The following is a 24131-nucleotide window of genomic DNA, read 5'->3' as shown; positions in this document are numbered from 1 at the left end:
AGGAAAAATATGAAAATTATAAGACAACATATATTTTGCGGTTGGGTCCTATCATATAAGAAACAACTTTAAAGGCTAAAATATGTACAATAAAAACGAGATTAAGTTAAGTACGGCTAGCTAAAATAAAGTACGGCTGGATAATATTAAGGTACGGCTAGGTCCTTATCGTATAAGAAACATCTTCAAATGCTACAAATGTTCAATAAAAACGAAATTAGGTTGGGTACGGCTAGGTAAACTAAGGTACGGCTGGACCATATTAAGGTACGGCTGGGTCCTATCATTTAAGAAACAACTTCAAATGCTAAAAATGTTCAATAAAAACGAAATTAGGTTATGTATGGCTACCATTGATCAAAATGAAAGTACGGCTGCACATCTATTCATAGTAAAATAAATTGTATAGCTGAAAATATAAAAAAATATTACCTAAGAAACGAGATGTTTTAACAAATACAAACAGGATAATATATGACTATATTTTAATAAATATCACTATCAGTGTCAGATTGATTGCTTACATTCTCTAACGTTTCCATTTCTAGGATCAAATCTGTAATAGATCTATCTGATCTTGATGCAATATACCGGAACGCTAACAACTGTAAACAACTGGCACGTTTTATTGATTCTTTAACCGCAATTTTCTAAAAGCTATTTTTTAATCAGGGAAATAAGTGTGTTTACTGTACTACAATCGGGAATATTTGGGTTCAAAATATTCCCGAAATTTTACGTTAATTCCAAAAGATTTATTCAATAGTAATCGAGACTCTAACTTAGCATCTAACATAGATAAAATATTAATTACTAGCCTTCATTTAATCACATTCAACTTAAGTCCTCTTTAAAGTTCTGGGTTCCAGTTTTCCGCGGGATAAAACATAAAAACACAGCGTGGGAGAGTGCCAGTCGCGACAATAGTTCTTTATCGGTCTGGGTTGTATAATGAATGAACCATTTGACAACATACCGAAAATACCAGGCGTGATTTCGCATGTTTAAACTAGTATGCCAAAAAGTGTACTTCATCTGAGCATAAAATATTTTTTAGGTGTTGAAAATAGAAAATATTAGTGTATATTTTGCTTTCGTAATAGAAAAAAAAGAGTGTGTGAGGAATGAAGTGACAGTTTTTTTTGTAAGAAACACCTAGACTTGGATTCTTTTGGTTATTATTTTTCATCTTATTTGTTAATGTGTTAGCGCATGCTCATTTTAATTCTGTCAAGAAATATTTCTTTATGTTTGTTGTTGTTTTTAGAAAAATCAGTAAAATTTTGCCCTTGCCCTTAACCTTATTGTACTTATAAAAAATTGTTTTTTATAAAAAGTGTATATGCTGAATTAAATCGGGACACAGTTAACACAATCAAAATTAAAAATAAAAAACCTTTACTCACACATTGTTTCGCGGCTTTATTAGGTTCTTCCTTTTTCTTATCGTTTTCCATCATCAAAATAAGGTGCACTCATAAACAATAACGAATATTAAAATTTTTTAAAAGTTCTTTTGTTTTATATAAAAAGTTTACATCTCTTCCATTAACTATAACATCCAACGAATAAAAACGCGTGTGTTCTTCAACTGGCGAGAACGTTAATTGTACCTTATTTTGGTTAGTCGTGCCTAACATAATTTCGTTTTCATTGAACGTTTTTAGCATTTGAAGATGTTTCTTATACGATAGGACCTAGCCGTACCTTATTTTGGTTAGCCGTACCTAACTTAATTTTGTTTTTATTGAACGTTTTTAGCATTTGAAATTGTTTCTTATGTGATAAGATCCAGCTGTACCTTAATATGGTCCAGCCGTACCTCAATATTATCTAGCCGTACCTTGGCAACCGTATTTAAATTTAGCCGGCTGTTGTCACTTTTAGCGCTAGCTGTACAGCTATTACGGGAACATAACCTAATATTGTCCGCAGCGTAATAATGTTCAATCTTACTTTACTAATGTTTTTCATACATTCGATTTTAAAAATCTCTTTTGTATTTCTATTAAAATCATTTTATAAAAATTATAAACATGTAAGATACATTATTATCGGTATGTCATCATTGAGGATTCCCTGGGGGTTAGGGGATGGAGTGCTCCATTTTGCATCATTTTTATCGGCATAGATATTCACCTAAAAGACGAAATAAAAGTTGACAATTTAATTTGGTAGCTATACATTAACGAATAATTTTAAGCTTAGAAGCAAGTGGTCTTACACAGAGCTGCTAATTAGCCGGCTAAGGTACGGCTGTTAGGTACGGCTAGCTTTACTTTAGCTTCAAACTTGCGGCTTTGTACTGAAATAAATTACTGACATTGAACTAGACAAGACAATTGACAAATTACTGCTTCTTTCTACTGCATAATATGGCATACTGCTTCTTTTAAGACAATTTGTTAACAGACTTGTGACAATTAAACGCGTGTCTTATTAGAACAGACTGCCATGAACTGTGTACACATCTGCACCTGAACCGGCTAACAAAGGAAGGCCAGCACCTCAACTAGGGTTAGCTGAATTACAAAAAAGAAAATGGTGCAGGAATGGTTGATTCTGCCTTTGGACTAAAACTTTGGCAGAGTCTACAAGCCAAATGAAACGTAGCCCCATTGTAGCTAAGTCAAACATCATGCCAGGTTGTTCTTCTCTTCCAGCCATCACAATGTCGTATTTGCATGTTTACAATGAATACGTGAAATTTATCATACCAGGTCCTTATTGTCTTCATGCCATCGCCTTCATGCGAAACCTAATAATACAGTAATCACGGAGGGCGAACAGTTAAATGCCAGAACTCTTTAAGAGCAAGAGACTTACTATGTTCTACTCTTTATTTATACCCACTCTGCTTGTGATATGGAGCTATGATCTTATAAGTATGTAACATGTTTAATGCAGTCTTTTGACAAAAGTAATATAGGCATGCAAATCAATTGGGAAAAAAAGATGTATATATATAACCAGGTGAATTTTAAAAAGATGTTTTGTCTCATTCCATGATTGGATGCATCACCATTTTGTTATTGGCTGAAGGTGATTGTAAGAAGCCTAGATGAGAACATTTCCCAAGAAGTGTCAAACACCAAATTTCAACTTGTAAAGGACTGCAAAACAAGAATTTGATATCTTGAATGACTCGTTGCACTCATGCCAATTTTTTTTTCTATTTTGACTTATGATTCTGCCCTTCACTGTTTGTTGCTGTGTGCAAATATTTTTTTCTCCACTCCCTGGAAATTCATATTTTGTTGTAACACTTTTGTATCAAAGTCAAATGAATACATACTTTCAGGATAGTTGGCCAAATAAAAGTTCCTAGCCCCATCCAACTTTGTCATCACTAATTCTTGGCTGTGCGAGTTATATATATATTATTGTTTATGTTTTTTTATTTAGATTAATATGAATAGTGGACTTGGACTGAATATTACGCCAGATTTAACAAACGATTTCTTTCAAATAAAACCTAAATCTAAAAACACTGAAAAAAAGTTTATCAAACATCATATAGGGTCCAGTCAATATGTATCTAGAACAAACAGTGGGACAGTGACACCACATTTGGTAAATGAAAAAAGACAATATATTGATCACCAACAGACAATTCCAAGTAATACTGGGTATGTACTGTTAGTTAATTTTAAGGAAGGTTGATTATACATTTCTTTTACATTGATAACTATATGTATGTAAACAAAATGCGCAGTGCGTTTTATCCCCCCTAATAATTGCGCTGCATTTTGTGAACTGAAAATCTGAACCAAAAATTATTTTTTTTAAATCAGAGTAGAAAAAATCCTTTGAAAAATAATTTAGATATAACTAAAAAAGGTTAAATGGGCACTATAAACAATAAAAAATAACAAATTCAAATAAACAATTTAAGTGAAAAATTGACAAATTTTTCATGGAGAGATTGGCAAACAGTGAACTATAGTGTAAAATTATGAAAAACACTCAAAAAGTTGAGTAATTGAAGAAAACAAAACAGATGTGTAATTATACTTTGTTTTAGACCCAGCTGTAGAGAAACCTGGTTAGCAGTGGGTCATTATGGCTAGTATGTTTATAACATATACCTCTATAATAATACTTTCTTGATTTTTTTGTTGGCCAAACAAACCTATATAACAAAATACCTGCAGTGATTAGTGAGGTTAATTAGGAAAAAGAAGAAAACATGTTTCTTCCTTGCTGAAAGAGACTAAGCCACGTCACTGTATGGGTAATTATAATCGGTAATGGTGAGATATTGATTGATTGAGAGGACCACCAAGTTTGTGATTAGCAAGGAATCTAATCTAAATTAGGATAACAACAGAGCTAGCAGACATGGACAGTGCAAACAGTCAGTAAAATATGTACACAAAGCTGCGTTTGAAATGGTAAAGGCCCAGGTAAAGGTGATAAAAGTCTCTGTGTACACAGATTCCAACGACGGCCCACCAAGGTTGACCATGCGGGAGTAAAAGATATACCAAAAAAGGTGTGAAAGTTAGCTGTATAAGTTGAAGCGATCTTGCGCCTGCATTGGCATAAATAACACAAACATGCAAAGGTTACGCAGAACACCTGTTGAATAAAGTATAAAATAAAATATAGCATGAGTACACCCGATACCAGAGCTTGTACAGGGCCAAATGTCCAAACAAAGGGCCTAAAAAAAAGTTGGGGTAATTCTAAGACTAAAAATTTGAATGAAAACATAAGGAGTGGGCATGGGAGGAGGATGGAATAACAAATGTTGTATTAACAAAATCGCTAGGGTTGGTTAACTATAAGATGCCAATGTTTGTTAATAATATTTTTGATTGTAGTGGAGTCCTTGGAATAGTGTGTGAGGATAACTGATTGTCTTTGAGTATTATCTGTGTTAGGTGTATCATGATAATTCACATCCTTTTGTGATGTTTTTCTTGTATTAGTTTTTTTATTATCCTCGATTTTTTCAATTTTTTTTAATGCTTTGTTTAACAATCATTCTTGGATGAACATTCTGTATCTAAGGGATTAGGAATATATATGGGAGAATTTTGTAAGCGTTGAATAAAAGAAGTTGTAGTGAAGGAGGCCAAAACTATCAGTGGCTCTAGTGTATGAACTAGAGTAAAGTTTTCAATCTATTCGTACTGTTATATGTCCAAAAAATTATATTTTACTTAAGAGTGAAAGTAAATTTGATGTATGGGTAAAGTGAATTAATTTTTTTAAAGAATTTTAGTAGACATTTTACTCTGTCAGTCTATATGAAAAGAATGTCAACCTAAATGATCATGTTGTTACAAAAGAAACCAGAAGGAATTCCTTTATTATTGTAGAAACTTGCCAGGAAATTTAAAAAATGAAAAAAAGGAGTAACTCAGACATAAAACACTTACAAACACAATTATTGCATAATTAAATATAGACAGTTTAATTAAGTGAACAACTCTACACTGCTCTTTTTAACCCAACTGGTACCCTTGTGGCAGAACCTTTGTTTCCGATTAAATGGCTGAGGGTTCAAACTCTGCCCAAGTTATACCATAGATTATTTTCTCTCAAAATTATCACTACTTTTTCTATAAATGGTCCAAAATGTTAATACAGACTATTATCAACAAAATTTATTTTGTCTGATATTTAGTCTAGAACAGCATAAAATTAGCTAAAAATATGTTTTTCTCACATTTTCATCTATGTTTGTCACAGCTTTTCTCTAGGTTTGCACATTAGATTTATTTGGTTTTCGCACAAAGTCACTCATCAACAAATGCTAGAAAGTGACATTATTGGATTTCCACAAAAAAATTTATAATTGCAGCATTAAACGTAAATAAGGATTCATGTTTATCTAAAAATTTCATTGTTTTATTGTTTATGCTTGTATTCGCTGTTTTTTCAATTTACATCTCCCTGTAAGAGTGTATACCTTTAAAATAGGTAATAAATGCCTATTCATATTGCATTGTTCTTAAAGCATCCATTGTCATTGATATGCAAGTTCTTTTTACTTGACTACAATTTAACTAGCTTTTAGCCTATACTTACATAACAGTGATGTTTTTTTTAGAAATGTCTCATTTAATCAGACCCTTCAACAACCAATCAATGAGTTGTTATTACCAGAACCAGAATCTGAAGTTATATATCCAAAAGATCAAAACATTGGTATTGAGGTTTATGACAATTTCTCATTCGACCATAAATATGATAACACACTTCCAATAACAGATAGTAGGGAACTTATTGTTCAAACAATTGATGCAAATAGAGCTACTGTTATTCAAGGTATGTAATTACAAGGGCTAGACTAAAGCTCTTTATACATTCTAAATAAGATTGTGTATTAACCAGACCACTCAGAAGATTGCAGTCCAAGAAGTCATACACACTTTATCGAAACAACTTATACAACCTGAGTAATAATTACTATTTATGATTTTGCTATTTTTTGAACATATTATTGTTATCTTTCAGTAATTAGAGGTAAAACAAGTTATGGTCTGTGAAACCTGATTCATAATTGTAAAATTAAAAGTTTGTTTTAATAAGGAAGCAAAGACAGCATAAGGGACTTTTATCGTTTTCAATTCTATATGGGTGTCCAAAATGATATCCAAGATGATTTTTAATGTTGTTTTTGCTGACACCTCAATCCTCCTCGGTATGTTTACTGTAATTATTTCCATTACTGTGAAAAGTTTAAAATGTTTTGTTTCTGTTTTGATAAAGTTTTATTTTGTGGCGAATGAAGATCTTTTATAATTTCTTGTTGTTTTCAAACCCTGGATTCCATATACTGTCTCAAAAATAATATAATATTTCTTTTTCAATCTAAACGTATCACCTTCTAACAAGCCACATATGTAAACAGAAAGGAAAAGTCATGTTATAGCAATGACACAAAGAAGTAAAGCTGTTGATGTATGATCAGGGCTTGAAATTCAAAATATTTTGGACCACTCTTCTTAGACTCTTGTCAATTATGTTATGCGGTTCCGCTAAGTCTAGAAAGATTTGCATATGTCAATATTGTTTTTTTAACTTGCAATGTGTGGAATGTGTTGAACTTCAAGGTCTGTTTAAAAATCTACTTTATAATTTAAAAAATAATCAACTCAGTTAAAGAGATATATGTTTGGTGTAAGTGATGTTTAACTTTGTTCTTAAAATGCAAGTTTTTATGTTTTAGCAACCCTACTCCTGAAACAAAAGCAAAGCAAAGTAAAGCATACAATATTTAGCAATGGTTTTTTCTCTTGAGCTTTTAAATACTAAATACTTTGTCCATTGCATAAGAGGCAATTTAACTACAGTCTAGATATTTTTCCTTTGTTATTTTTTCAGCTTAGTTTGAGCAAAGCAAATTTGAACTTTTGGTCTTAATCTAAAAGGACTTACATGGCCATAATATCCCGAGACTCAGTGCCAATGAGACTCTTTTTGGATTTCAAGCCCTGATGATACGCATTTTTAAATTTTTCTTATAAAACTATATGAAATAAAGAGGGATTAAAATTAAATGAAAACAAGATGAGCAGAATAGATGTGTACAAGCCAATGATATATGGCGGAAACATTGTGAAATTTTTCCTTCATTTATTTGATATTTTTGTTTTCCTTCATTTTGTAAATTGCTTGGTGATTCCTAAAAAAACCATTTTTTTGAAATATATAATATATAATATGCAGTTGGCAGCAAATGTAATTTTTGCATGCAGATTCGGTACAGTGCGCAAAGATTAGTTCCTTCGTTTGTCAGCAGCTAAAATCTTGGCATATAAATTAAATGAAAATGAAACACAATAGTTCTATGTTAAGAGATCAAATAATCTTTTCCACATTTAAGGCATAAATCTTTGCTTTTGCACAGCTCTATGAAGATAAAAAATGTCAATGTGTACATTTTCTTCTAGGCAGCACTGGTAGTGGAAAGACTACCCAGGTACCTCAATATATTTTGGATGACTTCAAACAGAAAGGAAAATACTGTAACATTCTTGTCACGCAACCTAGAAGAATAGCAGCGTTAAGTGTTGCTAAACGTGTTGCAGAAGAAAGAAAATGGGATCTAGGAACACTTGTTGGTTACCAAATTGCAAGAGATCGTAAAGTTTCAGAGGATACACGAATTACATACATGACTACTGGTGTCTTACTGCAAAAACTAATAAAAGAAAAAAGTCTTGGGGAATACACACATATTATTCTTGATGAGGTATAATTTATTTTTAAATACATGTAATGAATAAAGAAACAAAGTTATGACAAGGTTTTGTATTGTATAGGTTCATGAGCGAGACCAAGATATTGACTTTGCATTGCTAGTTGTACGCAAATATCTCCGCACTGTGTCAAGACATGTGAAAGTAAGGTATTTGTCTTTTGGTTACCATGTTGTTTAATGTGGAAAACAACACTGTTGGAGACTTTTTTCCTTACTAGGTTGTGCTAATGTCTGCAACCGTAGAAAGTAGTTTGTTTTCAAATTATTTTTCAATCTTAATAAATGGTAAACCAGAAGGTTGTCCTGTAATTTCAGTGGATGGTAAACTATACCCTATAAGCAAATATTACTTTGAAGATGTAGAAGGTTTATCTGAGGTATTCCTACTTATTATTTACTTATTGTTTTAATATGATTAAAAATACTGTTAACTATTTTACATGAGGCTTCCTAAGTAATTATTTGTTTGCTGTAAACTTAAAGTAATTTGAAATTACGAAAAAGTGAAGTATGAAGTCAAAGACAGCCATTCTTTAGTCAAATGTGGAGCAGTATCATAGATAAAAAATACATTTTTCTACTTTTACTATTTTTTTGATGTATAGATTTTGAGTCAGCAGTTTTTTTTGTCAGAATGGGTCGGTTTACGGCACAAAACTTACTTAAAATTGAAAGATTTTTCTTATCTAAGGCTTTACTAAAGTTTCCAATGCTGTCATTTCATTCGATTTGTTGTCTTTTTACATTGTACTTGATCATTACTTAAAAGTTTGGAAAAAAAACATTAAATATTACTTTTTATTTCTTAAATTTAGGTGCCTCAACAAAGCATATATGAACCAGAAATAAGTGAAAAGTGTTACCAACTTTGCAGAGAGATAATCCTTCAACTCGATAAGGATGAACTCAAGGAAAAATACAAGCAGAATATGGTTGGAGAAGATAGAGGAACAGTTTTATGTTTTTTACCTGGTATAATTATTTATAATCAATACTAAAACTTTTATACTATTTGTAATACTAAACTTCTGAAATTTATGTATAATTTATTTAATCTATTATCCTTTTTAAATGTAGGGGTACCTGAGATTACGGAAATGATGAAATATTTGGATGATATTGAGGAAATTAGAAAGTAAGCCATTATGACAAGATTCAGTACATTTTTCAAGTTAATAAATTGAAATAGTCTTGCCAATTTGCTTACAGGTTAAAAGTCATTCCTTTGCACTCACAGATCAGTAGCACAGATCAAAGCCTTGTGTTTGTAAAGGCTCCGTCTTATTATCGTAAAGTTATTTTGGCAACGAATATCGCTGAGAGCTCAATCACCGTACCTGATATTAAATATGGTAAGCGTCATCAGTTCGTTTTAGAGGTGATGTTGATATATCGTTGTTAGATATATTTAACCCTGATCAATTTAGTTTATATTTGCATGCATTTCATTTAACATAAACCCGATCTAATTGCTTTGCTGTGTTTTTGTTAAAGTTCAATGCCTTGGCAAAAGTGTGCATTCTTTTTAGTGATAGATTTTTGTCTGACAAAAAGTAATGAAACTGACCCAGATACAAACTATCAACAGTTGGTTTTACAGTGGGCATCAAAAGCATCTCTTACTCAAAGAAAAGGTAAGAAATTTCTTTTATAATCCTGTTGTTAGCGGTGAAGTTTTTTTTGACTGAGACTGATATACTTTTGTTGTTACAGGCCGTGCTGGTCGTGTTTCTGAAGGCCATTGTTTTCGTTTGATCTCCTCCAAGTTTGTGAAACAATTTCAGGATTACTGTGTTCCTGAAATGCTGGTAAGAATGAGTTTTTTCAACTGACATATACTAGAATTTTTTAATAATTAATTAAAAACTACTATGCAAAAATTGAAGAACAATAAAATCTAGATTTAACCCTACTAAAACAATGTAAATTAATTTTTTACTTGATTTTTTTACCTGTTTTTATTTTACTCTCTATTTTATAGTAAATAAAAAATAATAATAATGGCAACTTCATTTTAATAATGTTTGAGCTTCTTGTTATATTATTTGCCATCAGGTTGTTTGCTCGAACCGATATTTTTGACCTCTCCATTTTCCATAAGTATACAAGATTTTCTACAAATATACCAAGTTTTATCACTTAAGCATAAGTAGTTCTGGATTTAAATCCCACCGCGTTTAAACTGCTGTGAGAAACCAATATTGAAATCAATGGATATTTTATAAGGTGGCTATTTAGTGCTTGTGTTGAGATATAGGGAAGCAAAAATATTCCTACATATTCTGATACTTTAAGTACATCGTAATGAAAAAATAAATACATTTTGCCAGTAAATGCTTCCAGTATGAACGGGAAAGAGTATTTTACAGATCTACCTGTATTTGAGGTTTTTAGTGCCATGTTTTCCAGTACCCATTAGGTACCCTACCCCTTTCTATGTACATTGTATATAAAATTTCAATCAGTGTGTTTTTAGTTATCCGCATCTTGTTACCAGATGAATGTATCTAAAAAAACTTTTAAAATGAATGAAAAACAATGTGATGTTTATGTTATTTATGTTAAAAAAAAACAACCTTAATTAGTAAGTCTATATACTTTGAATTTCACAATAAATGACAAAAATAATAAAACTTTGCAAATAACTGGCACTTACATTATAACCCGCTCCAACAGTAAAAGTTTTAAAAATCAACTTATAACCCACGGGTTAATCCTGGAAAATACGGTATACAGATATAGTGGTTGATGCCAGTTGATACCTATTGGTAACTGACCTATAATAATCTAAAAATTATTAAATAACATCTCACCTTTAACTCAATAGAGAAGTATTTGTTGTTTAAATTATTTAGAGATCGCCATTGGAACAAGTTCTATTAAAAGTCAAGCTACTTGAGCTTGGACCACCAGCGCAAGTACTAGGGCTCGCTCTCCAACCACCTGACATTACATACATCAAAAGAACTGTTCTTATGCTGAAAGAGGTAGTTTTTTAAATCAATAGTTAACTAAAAATGTTATGAGGTAAAAAAAAAATGTACATAAAAATATTCATATGTAAGTAGAAGAGCTGTAATGTTTTAGTTTTTACAAAAAAAAATTAAAAAAAAAAAATTGATGACAGTTTGAACCTTTAATGTAATCCCTTGAAAGTAAATTTGCACTGGTTTTTGGAATTGTTGTCAGCATCAACATAATACAGTAAAAAAGATTATATTTCCTATCGACACTCTAATTAAAACTTCTCTTAAACAAGGCATCTCTTAAAGAATTAAAATGTCAAGCATTTGTCCTCCACATAAACAAGTAAACCTTTACATTTATTATGTGCATTCAAGTAACTTAGGCCCCAAATTTTTAGTTTATATATATTTGATAGATTCTTTTAGTATTTTAATCACATTTCCTTCCTTTGTACAAATCATCGCTTTCCTTTAAAATTTAATTGAGTTTTATCTTGATGTTTGTAGTGCTTTGTAACAGCTTTTCCTTTGAAGGTGGGAGCTTTAACCGTTCGTCAAAATAATCATATTAATCCTCTGGATGGAGATCTGACGTTTGTTGGTCGTGTGTTGGGTGCTTTACCAGTAGATGTTCATATTGGAAAGTTGTTGCTGATAGGTTATACTTTTGGTGTGTTAGAAGAATGTCTTGTAATAGGTAGGTAGTCTTTTTTCAATAATGAGTGTATTTTTTGCTTATGTAATCTTCAATCTATTTTGCCTGCTAATTTTAGGAGCTTGCCTGTCCCTTAAAAGTGTTTTTTCAAAACCATTTCGACAAGAAATGAAAGCGTATACGTAAGTTTGCAAATTTTATATCTAATTCCAAGTTTACACTTTGCGTTGTGGTGCGTTTTGCCCATATATAATAGCCTCGAAATGATGTATACTCACTTTTGGCAAAATGACACTTCTATTTTTTCTTAGAACTACATGTTTTTTTTATTGTATGTAAACGCAAAGTATTTTAAAATTTAATATGAACAAAAAAGTGTGAAGGTCATGCTGCGACCTACTGTGTTTTCAGTGAGAATGTAATTTATGGCATTTTTGTGTTATTACTGTGTTCTTTGGATGATTTTTATGTTTTTTTCATAGAAATAAAATGCACTGGGCAAAATTTTCATCAAGTGACTTAATTGCATCACTCAATGCATTTGTGGTAAGTTTTGCTGGTTTTCATTCCCAACAGTGTATGTAATGCACATGACTTCACATAAAGGCTTACTATTTCAACATTTACAAACAATTTTTTACAGAGTTGGAAATTTCGTAAGGAACACATCGGTTTTAATGAGGTAAACATTACAAATTTAATAATTTTTAAATTCGCTATCAAGTAAAAACGTTCTCTTTGCCTTTTTTAGCTTTTCTTAAAAAAAGCATCAAAAGTGATTTTAATGTTTTTTTATATTTATGGCATACCCCTTGACTTCTTATTTCAATTTTATGATAGCCAGAAAGCAGGTGGGCCCATCGCAATTTATTGGAATACAAAAGACTTAAAGAGGTAAATTTATTAGCTAATAATGAGACAATTATTTTATCTTTGTAAACCATAACAAGCTCTTCCACAAATGCTAATTTTTAAATTATAAATTCTGATTGCTAGCAAATATTTTAATGAAAAAGTTTACAACCAGTAAGGCATCGTGATTTTTTTAATGTGGTTTTAACTCTTGTGATCTTAAGGCTAAACCCTCACTGAAAAATACATTAGCTTGTGGCTACAATAAAATTACGAAAACACGCCATGACACTGAACGTTTTTTGGAACTATACCTGATGTAAATTAATAATATATAACTGACAGTAGAAAACAAAATGATAAACAGAACTTGAACATCCAAAGATGTCAGTTTTTTTTTTAAATGTCTAAAGAAGGCAGCGTGAATGTAGGTAAAAATAGAGCTGCAATCACATAGCGGTGCAAATAATTGTAGTAAGGTTCTCACTGAACGATGTACTTTTTACTAAACAGCAACTTGCTCCTTAGATGAGCTTAATTTCCCTTTATTCATACTTTTTCTGGAAAGTAGAAGTGGAACCAATCAACCACATTAGTGAGGATGTTGGTGGCTATACCAGAAATGTTTACTGGGATAAAAACTTGCTTAAACGATTAATAATTCATACCTGGACTGTAATGACTTTGAGCTTGCATTTTTTTGCAAACTTGCACCCTCTTGTAGAGTATCACAGTAACAGTTTAACCAGTTCTTGCCACGCACAGTAGATGATCAATCAGCAGTTGAGAGATTCTGACATAACTTGTTACATAAAGCACTGCTCCACACTTTTGTGAATAGTTAAACATGTACTTGTTCTAGTTGTTTTTATATTTCTGTCTGGACAATCGTTCATGAAATGCATTATTGGTTTGTAAATATGGCATTGCAGTCGGGGTCCGTTAGAATCAATAGGATTTTGATCCTCGTCCATGTTCACGTGCATAGGTTTGTCTCCTATCGGAATTCTTCTCTTACAAGATTTCCTTTTATCTGTATCCTTAAATCATTGCTGGGCGACTGATCACTTACATTGATTGTATATTGCCTTGATCTGCTTTCTCGTGTCATCATATGTCAGAGAAGAAACAGTAGCTTTAGTGAGATCACGAGATTTTGTCAAATTAGCACTTTTGTACAACTGGTAAGCTAAAACAGCTAATGAAAGCTCAACCTTAAAACGTTAAAATGTCTCGAACTTTTTATCTAAATCCATAACAACTTCCCATACCTTTATATCATACATCCAAGCGTCGAAATCGCCATCTTGGAAAACTGAGGCAGTCTACTATGCAACAAGAAACTTTAACAAAAATCTGCTATCAGAATGTAAAAGGTCCAAATTCAACCACTCTATTAGTTAAGGGCATAAACCATGCATTTTAATCTAAAATATATAAAGAAAAGTAGTGACACCTGGTACATGTGAAGTCCTATAGAAAGACCTGTGTCCTTTTTTCCGTTACCAGCTTTGGATTATTAGAATTAGATCATTATTTTTTGCAAAAAAAGGAGAACAATACACACTTGAATGTGACGAAGTCGGTTTTAAAAAAAAATCTTATCAGCTCAAAAATGGCAGATTTATACTCAATTAAAAAATACGGATTTTCAAACTTTGATTTTTTTCTGATGTTTTAAATTGACGTAGGTCCATTAAAGTTTCGATTGTTTAATGTGAATTTAGTGTTGAACATTGGTTTGGTTACATTTGTTACTAAAGCTGCCCACTGGAATGTTAAAAAATTCATTACAGTGTAGTTTTCAATACTTGTAATCAGTATGCTCTCATAAATATAAGATAAAGTAAATTAGGAAATATTATTTTTTTTGAGCACCAAATTTTAGGCAATCTACTATTATTTGTATTGATTACCCACTGGGTGCATTACTGAATATAAACGTACCCACTGGGTGCCTTGCTGAATATAAACGCTTCTTCTACTTTCAGGTTGACTTACTTGTAAAAGAACTAGAAGAACGTTTAAAAAGTTTTAACATTTTTACCCATCGTAACATTTACAAAAGGTAAATAAAACTAGTTATTTCACAAACTGTACTTTTGTTTGCTTGGATGTCTTGTAACAAGTTTTTTATTTACAATGTAGAGATGAACTAGACAAAGAAAATGAGTTTGTTTTAAAGGTAAGAGACAATTATGTTTGCTTTTGGGAATTTAAGGAAAAGGAGTCTTATTTAAGAGAGTGTGTGCACTATATATTTTGATTTTGTTTGTTATATTTATTTATTTATTTTTTTAGATTGTTATAGCTGGTGCTTATTATCCAAGTTATTTCCATACACAAGAGATTGAGGAAGCAGAAGCAACAAAAACATTATCTGGACATAACCCATTTACAACTGTGGTGGTACGGTTCCTGGTGTTACTTTTGTTAGTAGGAAAATATTTAAAAAATGTTCCCAGTTGACTAAAGTTATAAGTTCAATATCCTTTAGTTGTCAGTATATTAGTATCACCTACTTTATGGACTTGTTTATGGATTAAAAATATTTTAGCAGGTACTTCATTTTGCAGCTATTAGTTCTTTAAAATGATCGTTCGAAAACATTTCCGCGTATGGCGTAGAAATGTTATCAGATATTTTAAAACATTCACAGTACTATGCTTTTAATCACCCTTTGTCATAGCTGTACTATACACTTTAATAAAGTAAATATATATAAATAAAATTGCTCTCTGATTATCTTTAGAATTCGTTTACGAACTCTTAATGTTAATGAATTTTTATAAATGTTATCTTAAAGAATATTTTTCAGATATTTAATTTTGCGAATTATGCTAAAATATGCCAAATGCTCTAAAATTAATACCCACAAAAAATTGGTACCATTTAAGGCAGAACAGATATTGTAGAGAATACATAGGTTTCTTAGTTCCCTTGAGCATATGCGCCAGAAAAATTGTTTCAAGCACAAAACATCAACACTTGAGTTTGAAATATTCTGCTCAATCTGTTTTGTTAGCTGGATCAGGTTTAGCATGCTACGGCATATCTTCTTGGACAACTATAAATTTGAGCTTTAAAATAATTATTATGACATACATATTAGAATTTTTATGCTCTTAATTTCTTCCTCCTAACTGCGGCCCATTGCTCATAAAAAAGATACTTTATTGTCATAGTGTTCCTCTGTTATTTTCAGTTCTCGTCTAAAATAAACATCATGGCAGGTGGATAAATAATTTTGAAAAATAACGACATATACATTGAAAAATAAATTTGTTAACCCCTATTGTAGCTACCAGCGAGTGATTTTTGCCTCAAATAAACTTCAGTATAAGGCAATTGGCTCTTGTTGTGTATTATACTCAGTGCAGGTACGTTATCAAAAATATTTAGTGCAGGTACATGTTAATAGAATAGCTAGAATATTTATTGTAGGTACATGGTGCACCTCCAACCTTGTGTCATTATCGTTCAAGTGTTGCAAATTTGTTTCGCCAATGTGGACGTGGAAAGAGACTATACTTTGAAAATTCTAGGTAATCTGGTTTGTCCAGGATTCAAAGAGACTGTGTAATTTATATTTCTAAACTAACTTTTTTTTCTTTTACAGAGCTTTTATTGAGTTTGAAAATGAACTATCGGGAGAATCACCAGTCACTGTTGCTGTATACAAGGCAATCAAACTAAGGTAGATAATTTGTTAGTTTGTTTATTTGGGTATGTTTGTCACTGTAATAACGTATGTTAAGTCATTGTTTGAGGCTTTAGTGTTTCAGTTATTACATTTAGACACCTGCGTGTGCCACTCAATATACTCGTGTCAAAGAAAAACGACGAGAAATTCCGACAGACATTGCTTAATAAGCCATTGCTTTCTCACAATCCAGAAACAGGTCTACTAACTAACAGGTGAATATCAAAATAATTTTTTTTGTAATCGACTGTAGAAATTAATTTTCGATAGGGTTGTAGTTTTTCTACTAAAAACACTATTTGTTCATATGATGTCAGAATTGTTCCTGAGGTAACACCTTTTTTCATTTCAGAGTTAATACTGGACTTGGTAAAGAAGGAACACTAAGCGTTACATTGCAAGGCAACCCTCGTCAGGTAATGGATGGAATGTAATTTTTATATAAAAACTTTTTGATGCCCAGGGGAGGTTTTAAGACTTGAATTTAGCGTTGTAAGGGTAATAATAAACTCAGCTGGGAGTCTGGATAAACTGTAAACTATTGTTATTTCGCAAAACTCAAATGTCCTATTTTGTTTTTCAGGCTTAAAGTGTTGGTAGGTTTATAATACTGCAAAACTGCCCATAGACTAAGGATGTTTTTTTCTTCTCGGTAACCAACAACTTCATTACGTTGGCTATGTCACAGTACGTAGTGTTTTATGCTGTGTTCACATTCTTTTATCATATTTTCTTTTTGATATCAGGTTGAACTGCAAGAGACTGGTTACATTAATCTCATTATACAAGAGGTTTGTGTTTTATGTTTTCTATGGTAAAGACGAAGAAATTTTAAATATAGCATTTTTATGGTTGGCTTTGGGGACCAGAAATGCACAGTATACACCTTCCTTAAGTTGGTATCTCTTCGTCGTATAAACATTTTGTAGTTAATTTAAAATTTCATAAAACGTTAACGTTAGGTGAGATAATTGTACATTTGTATTCTTCTGTAAGAACAGTAACAACACTAAAAGTTTAAAAGAAGTTCATGTGGCACGTCCATTTTGATTAAAGTTATGAAACATCACTTAACAGAGAATTGAAGAATGTATAGTATGGAAACTCTTAGGGAAAACTTTATTTTTAGCATAAGAATAAAGCCAACTTGCTATTTAGCTACCGTTGGTGAGTACATCTCTCCATCGGATGTGTTATTTTTATTAATGGCTAATATTTATTTAGTGCATTAACCCTGGTCATTTTTGGGCGACATATTCCGATCAGGAGACACAAAAACGAATGCTTCAGTTGCATATCAAATTAAACGAACTCAGCGGCAGAAATTTAAAGCCAATGAGAACTGAGGATATTAGAGTTGGTTCCTACTGCTTAGCTCCCTTCGAAGATGAATTCTTTCGTGCTGAGATAATCCAATGTTCAGATCGACATGTGAAGGTATATTTTTGGTTTGATATGTTTTTAACTATACTGATTAGTTGGGATATAAAACAAAATTATTTTGCATATGGCGTGGCACACAATCTTTCAACTGCAACCTTAAAAGCAGGTTTAATAGCGATTCATTTAAATTAAGTAACAGCTTCGTTGAAGTGATTGAGGAGACTATCTATGTAATAACCTTGTAAAATGCGTTTTTATTTCAGGTGTTTTTTCTCGATTATGGCAACACATCCACAATTTCTGATCTAAAGCAAATTCGCATTTGCCAAGAAGCTTTACTGAATATCCCGTTTCAGGTAGATACTAACACCGAGCTTTTGTTTCCCGCGGATGCTCCGTATTTTATATTTTATATTTCGCTACACATTGTCCTTCTTATTTTAATTTGTAGGCATTCGAATGCTACTTGTGTGAAATTCGGCCAATACGTGGAACATGGACGGAAGAAGCAGCATTACGGTTTAATGAGGTGGCCAGTCCAGGATCTATTCAGTTAATTGGAAAGGTAAATTTGACAGATCATCCTCTAATATACTTAGCAGTTTCTCTCTTGGGTCCAGTTTAGTCGTTGACCTTACTGGAGTAATAACTGTAATCACGCGTTGTAGAGGTGAAAAATTATATTGTTTATGAATTTCCCAAAGTATACCTATAGTATATGTTATGGTCAATCTAAACGAAAGCGATAATCTTGATGCTTGCGATTAACGCGTTCAAACCTTTTTTAGGTTTATTCACTAATACATGGGACCTATCGGTTGGAAATATTTAACAACGATAAAAGCATCAACAGACTACTTATTGAAGAGGGCCACGCTATGTATTGTGAGGAACCACTTTCATCAAAGGTGACATATTTGTGTTTTCGTAAGTCTGGTAGATATCAAATCCTTCGATACCCATAGTGGTTACCGAAGGTTTCGTTTGCATTTTTTTTTTGTGTCGTAGCAACGTCACGGAGAGATGGTAAATTTTCAAGGAGCTTCATTAAAGAAAGCATCATCTGACACAAAAAACGTTGCAGAAGGTTCACGTATTGAACGTGGAGAGGAGGTCTTAAAGGTACGTTCTTGATGAATAACTTTGTAGTCCTCCTTCCTAGCTACTCAATTAAGTAATTGGCTGTTTAATTTAGATTTCATTGCGTGGTCCATTCAGTCCATTTGAAGTGAGCTTCTTTGGCCTAACTGCTTCAGCTAGACTAAGGTACAAATATATTTTTTCTACAATCTGGGACATACAGAGAATATTTCATTCGATGTTTATGCGTCTAAAAGAAATTTTGATTTGCTTAAAGTAATGTGATTCGAATAATCGTTCGAATCATTTAGGATGATTCGCAAGTGATTTTTACTGAAAGCTCCAAAAGAAATCTGTTTTCTCACGCACCAGTCAGACAGAGTCCAGTATAAAAGTTCAATGTTGAATGAATGAATTCGTTTGATGCTTTATGTCATATTCTTGTTACTGTCCAACATTTATCTAACTTCATGCTCTATCACACCTTTCTTCTAGAGCAAGCCGTGTTGAACAGGACTCAGTAAATAGTGTTGTTATGTGTGAAGAACCACAAGATAAACATCCACGTTTGTTAGTAGCTGCAAGTGTCAACATCAACCCATCCGGTAACACCATAATTGCAAGGTATGTTAATGGAAGAAATTAATTGGGGATTAATTTTTTCAATAAGTTGTATTTTGAAGGCATTAATTTTCCCAAATCGATCATTGTACGTTTTTTTTCACCAGCATTTATTATTGTGAAATAGTTGTTAGCCCGTGGAAGTTCACGGCAATTCACCCGCCCAACAAATCCACAGCCATTCACCCGCCCAACAGATCCACGGCAATTTACCCGCCCAACCATCTTGTCTCACTGACAAAAATGAAGTGTTTTAAAATTGATGGCGTATTCAAAAACAAAAGCTTAAAAAGAGTTTGCAAATGTTTGTTTACTTCGTGAATCTCAAAGGGGCTACAAAACGGGCTGTTGATTTCTGACTTTAGTAACACTTAAGTCGAGTTAATGGCGGTGAATAAATTTATGAGCACTGAGAATAAAAACAACATCTAAAATCATCTTGAATACCACCTTGGATATATAAATATAACTAAAAATGACAGAAAAGTTCCCTACGTGTATTTGATATCCATTATTTATGCAATATGAGCACAAACCATGCCATTAAATCAAGTTATCTGTTGAAATAAACTTCAAACCTTTTTAAACCAGCTAGCTAGCTATATTCCTCAAAATTTTGCATAGAAACATACAATATTATTACACATTAGGCCAGGCGAAGCAACAACAATGACTTTAAAATCTTGTTAGAGAATTGTTTTTTAATGTTGTAGGGAAACTACTTATCTACCCAACATACACGGGCTGACATCGATGCTTCCTTTGCTTTTTGCACCTGTGGCGGAATTCAGGTAAAGCCATATTCATGCTGAAGACAGTGATACACGATTCGATTAATTGAATTCAATCTGTCAAATGTGGGCAATTATGGTCAGATTGTCGACTGCGATTTTTAATAGTTAGAACGGTTCAGGTTATTCAATTAATCTGAAGGGTTTAGATTTAAGTTTTTTGAATAATTTGAAATATTCTAAGCATGGAGGTAGAAATAGCAGATATTTTAACTTCTACGTCCATGTTTTAACTAATCAAACAATTTTTGTACCTCGGATGTACGTGCAGTAAAACATGACAAAACAAAGAAACTTTACGACGCTTAAAAAACATTGTCTTTAACGAAAAAAAGTAGTTTTCAACATTGTTCTTCAATAAATTGATGAAGGAAGGGAGAATGTTAAAGGTTACTGTTGAATTCTTAGCGGTTGATAACATACTACCGCAATTGTAATAACGTTATTTAACATATTTTTTTGGTTACTACATAACTGGCATATAAAAATGGCAAAAATCGACCGAAAATTCGAGTTTCCCGATAGTTTCAAGTTCTAAGGATAATCCTAACGAAAGGTAATTTTCCCGATTAGGAGGTTTTATAGAAATTGAATGGATGGTTTCGAGTATGGCTAAAATTTAAAGCTCAGAGAGGTATACGACCTAAATATTTGGCATGCAGATGTCTAATAGATAAATTTGAAAATTTAGTAGGTATGATAGCTATAATGTGAAGCAAGAAAGATTTATTAAAAAAACGGTTAAATCGTGTATTACCGCCTTGAGTTATATGAATTTAAATATTCCATTTTATAAACAAATGGTTTTGTTTGCAGGTGCGACAAAGAAGAGACGTTTATTACAGGTGCAATATGCGGGTTGGGATGTGATGACATGGGCGCACCCATTCTTCCTGATCACGATATTGAAATTGCTTTTGACGTTAAATTTGCTGAAAAGGATTTCGGGATGGTAATTCATTACAAGAACTTTTTGTATTGTAGACGCACTGTAATTGTTCCCACCTGCATATATTTTTGCGAGCAACTTTGTTGATCCTTATTTCGTCGGCCCTATTTAACGCCGCTCCTAATTAACGCCACGCCGCCCCTTTTTCACGCCAACTCTTATGGTGTTATTTTTAATTTTAGCGGTCAAACTGAGATAAATAGAAATAGATAAATGACCCCCCTTAAGCGTCGATAATGTGTTCAAATTTAAATATGATAAATGAAGTAATTTTTCTTGCTGTAATCCTATTTTAGATCAATGGAGTGCGTTACCTTATCAATTACGCTATTGGTATAAAAGAAGAAAGAATCGATCTACCTGCTCATAAAATTGCAGACGTGCAAAAATATGCACGTGACAAGCTGTTAGAGTAGGTTTCATACTAATACAAAGTGACATGGTGGCCATATTTTCAAAAATCTCCGAAAAACTAAGTTGAAATTTGGACCAGAAATATTAATTTCTCCTAAAATCTAAAATTACTTATCCTGTGTTGCATTTTTTAACGTAGTAATTTTAGTTATATAAAAATGGTCAACAAGTTGGTATGTATGTGTGTCAGGGAAGGCTTGATTAGTAAGATTTCTAACCTATAGCCATCCTGAGTGAGATCCAGGTTATACTGTATTGTCAGAAAATGTCGCGGTTGGTGGAAGTATCTAATTTTCGAGAATTAATTTTGCAGCTGATGAAGAAACTTGTTAATATTTATAACAAAACAGACATTTTGAGAGACTATTAAAAAGTGAATTTTATGACTGTATTTAACATTTCAGAGCTTTACGGAGTTTCAATTTGCGGTTAACAGAAACTTAATGTCGCCACATTTAGAGAAAAAAACGCGAAAATTGGGCAAATTTACTTCCCGCTAAATTTTCTGACAATAAGGTTTGAAGTCAATGCGTTAACCTTCACATTCGCACTTCAAATGAGCTATTGATTTTTTTTCACAAAAACATGTATATAAAATGAACTTCTTGTGTCTTTGTAGTGATGTAGGGTTCTTATTTATCTACCAGGTTAATAAATACTCATCGAGAAGACATGGAAGTGGTTCATTATCGAAACGAATATCGGTGGAATCAGGTAAGCAGTATTATCTCCAGTTTCTTACAACTTGCAGCTAACGTCTATGCTAACATATGGTCGCATCTCGACACTGTTACATGAATGTAACATAAACACATTGTTCTCGTTACAGTGAAAAATTCTGATTTAAGAACAGGAATTTTTATGCATTTTATTGTTGCCTTAATGATTGAAAATACAATGCTTAGACAGTTAATCTGTAGTTTTTTTAACGAACGACTTCAACTTTTAGCTAAATCCAGAGTCTGTGTTGGAGTGCGGCTACCAGGAGGAAGCAACACATTTGTATGCGTATCACAAAGGTATATTCTTCCAAGAAAACACCAAAGAAGTTGTCGATCCGCGCATTGTTCAACAGCGAGAACAACTCAACGAGCTTCATAAACTTGCTGGAAAGTAAGCCTATATGTTTTTTTGGTACAAAACTTTTTTCAACGAACGAGACAACATTTTTTGATGGTGTTCAAGTAGGAATAATTTTTTATAATGACTGAAGTTTTCTCGTGCATTTGTTTTACAGTTCGCTTGCGTCATTTCAATCGCGTTCTCAAAACCACAGCATCACCAATTTACGGGCGTAAAAACTGCTACTTTAGTGTGTTAAACTTTGTTGTTTTTATGCGAGGTTTTTTTTTGTGAAATTCGTCAAGTTAAATTCTGCGAAATATATAATAATTTTTTTTATTGATTTCTTTTTATTTATTTTTTTATTTTATTTTTTTGCGTGAAATGTTATGATGATGAATAGTGCACACAAGTCCTGTTTTTCTTCAGATCGTTAATTCCCTTCAACACTTCAGTTGTATGTCCGGTTTGCAGTGTACAATGTCGCCATCCACGTGGTTTGTACCTACATTGCGAAACACCACAACATCGAAATTGGTGCACGCAAATCTTCAAAGAGCAGCCATCTTGATTTGAAACCGATTTAACCGGTGTTATGCCTCCTTGTGATTGGTGTATAGAAGCTCGTGATTGTGGTTGGTTCAAAGAATCTGTGTTAAGCGCGGTCAGGCATAGTTATCTTTATGAAAGTTATTTATATTTCTGCTTATAGCGGGAGGAGATTCCACTGTGCTTTGTTTGCAAACATTATTTTATTTCTGAACCGAACTTCCGCTGACATTCGAGTTATTTTTGTTTATAGATTTATTTTATGTATATATTGCTGCCAGGCTGGGTATTTTTGGGTTTTGGTATCAGATTTTTTTATTCTTATATTTATCTGTTCACTTCTCAGAGCTCTTTCATTTTTCACAAAATTACGCGTTAAAGAATAATTTACCAAAAATTACCGAAATTCGCGAAAACTTATCTGTGTTTTCTGAAAGCAGCATAAAGACACAAGTTCGGAGAAGTTTAGTTATGGTGTAAAATAGAGCAATATGAAGGTATGAGCTGTTTCATGTCAACGTTGCACCATTTTGGGTTGTACTTTTTTTAACTATTATTTCTTTCGTTACATTTTATTACAACTAAAAAGGATTATCAAGATTTTTTAGAAAGATATGTTATTTTGATATTTTCTTCGGAATATTGAAATCTATAGACCAATCCCCTATTTTATTTTCTTCGACCAACACTTACCAAGGTGGCGTCGATAACATCAAAATATAAACCGTGTTGAGTTTTTATAATAACAATTAACCGTTCATTTCTTTAATTTCATTAAAAAAACAAATGAAAAATATGTCGGTCTAAATCCTGCTGCTCCACTTCATTGGTACCCAGATGGTGCATTTTTTACATGGCTAGCCCCAGGGGTCATGGCTTACATGGGGA

General features: G+C 32.4%; 1 protein-coding gene across 1 annotated transcript; it reads left to right on the top strand.

Moving 5' to 3' along the window:
* The first annotated feature begins 2239 nt into the window (after positions 1-2239).
* On the top strand, positions 2240-23903 carry LOC130657940 (ATP-dependent RNA helicase TDRD9-like). The gene is made up of 38 exons (XM_057460938.1): positions 2240-2263; positions 3406-3629; positions 6062-6279; positions 7908-8209; positions 8280-8360; positions 8437-8595; positions 9034-9190; positions 9296-9353; positions 9428-9570; positions 9748-9852; positions 9932-10026; positions 11074-11205; positions 11719-11881; positions 11958-12021; positions 12322-12385; positions 12483-12521; positions 12680-12733; positions 14683-14759; positions 14840-14876; positions 14993-15100; positions 16136-16236; positions 16311-16388; positions 16490-16609; positions 16747-16810; positions 17141-17185; positions 17619-17831; positions 18041-18133; positions 18229-18342; positions 18566-18685; positions 18786-18899; positions 18973-19043; positions 19353-19481; positions 20192-20269; positions 21086-21221; positions 21515-21630; positions 22280-22346; positions 22582-22745; positions 23124-23903. Exons 2-38 carry the CDS (start codon positions 3412-3414, stop codon positions 23263-23265), a joined length of 4239 nt encoding a protein of 1412 aa, XP_057316921.1. The 5' UTR covers positions 2240-2263; positions 3406-3411; the 3' UTR covers positions 23266-23903.
* Positions 23904-24131: the final 228 nt, after the last annotated feature.

The sequence above is a fragment of the Hydractinia symbiolongicarpus genome, chromosome 9, assembly GCF_029227915.1.
Source record: "Hydractinia symbiolongicarpus strain clone_291-10 chromosome 9, HSymV2.1, whole genome shotgun sequence".
Lineage (NCBI taxonomy): Eukaryota > Metazoa > Cnidaria > Hydrozoa > Anthoathecata > Hydractiniidae > Hydractinia > Hydractinia symbiolongicarpus.
The sequence above is the reverse complement of the archived record's forward strand: the minus strand, read 5'-3'. Positions and strand labels throughout refer to the sequence as shown.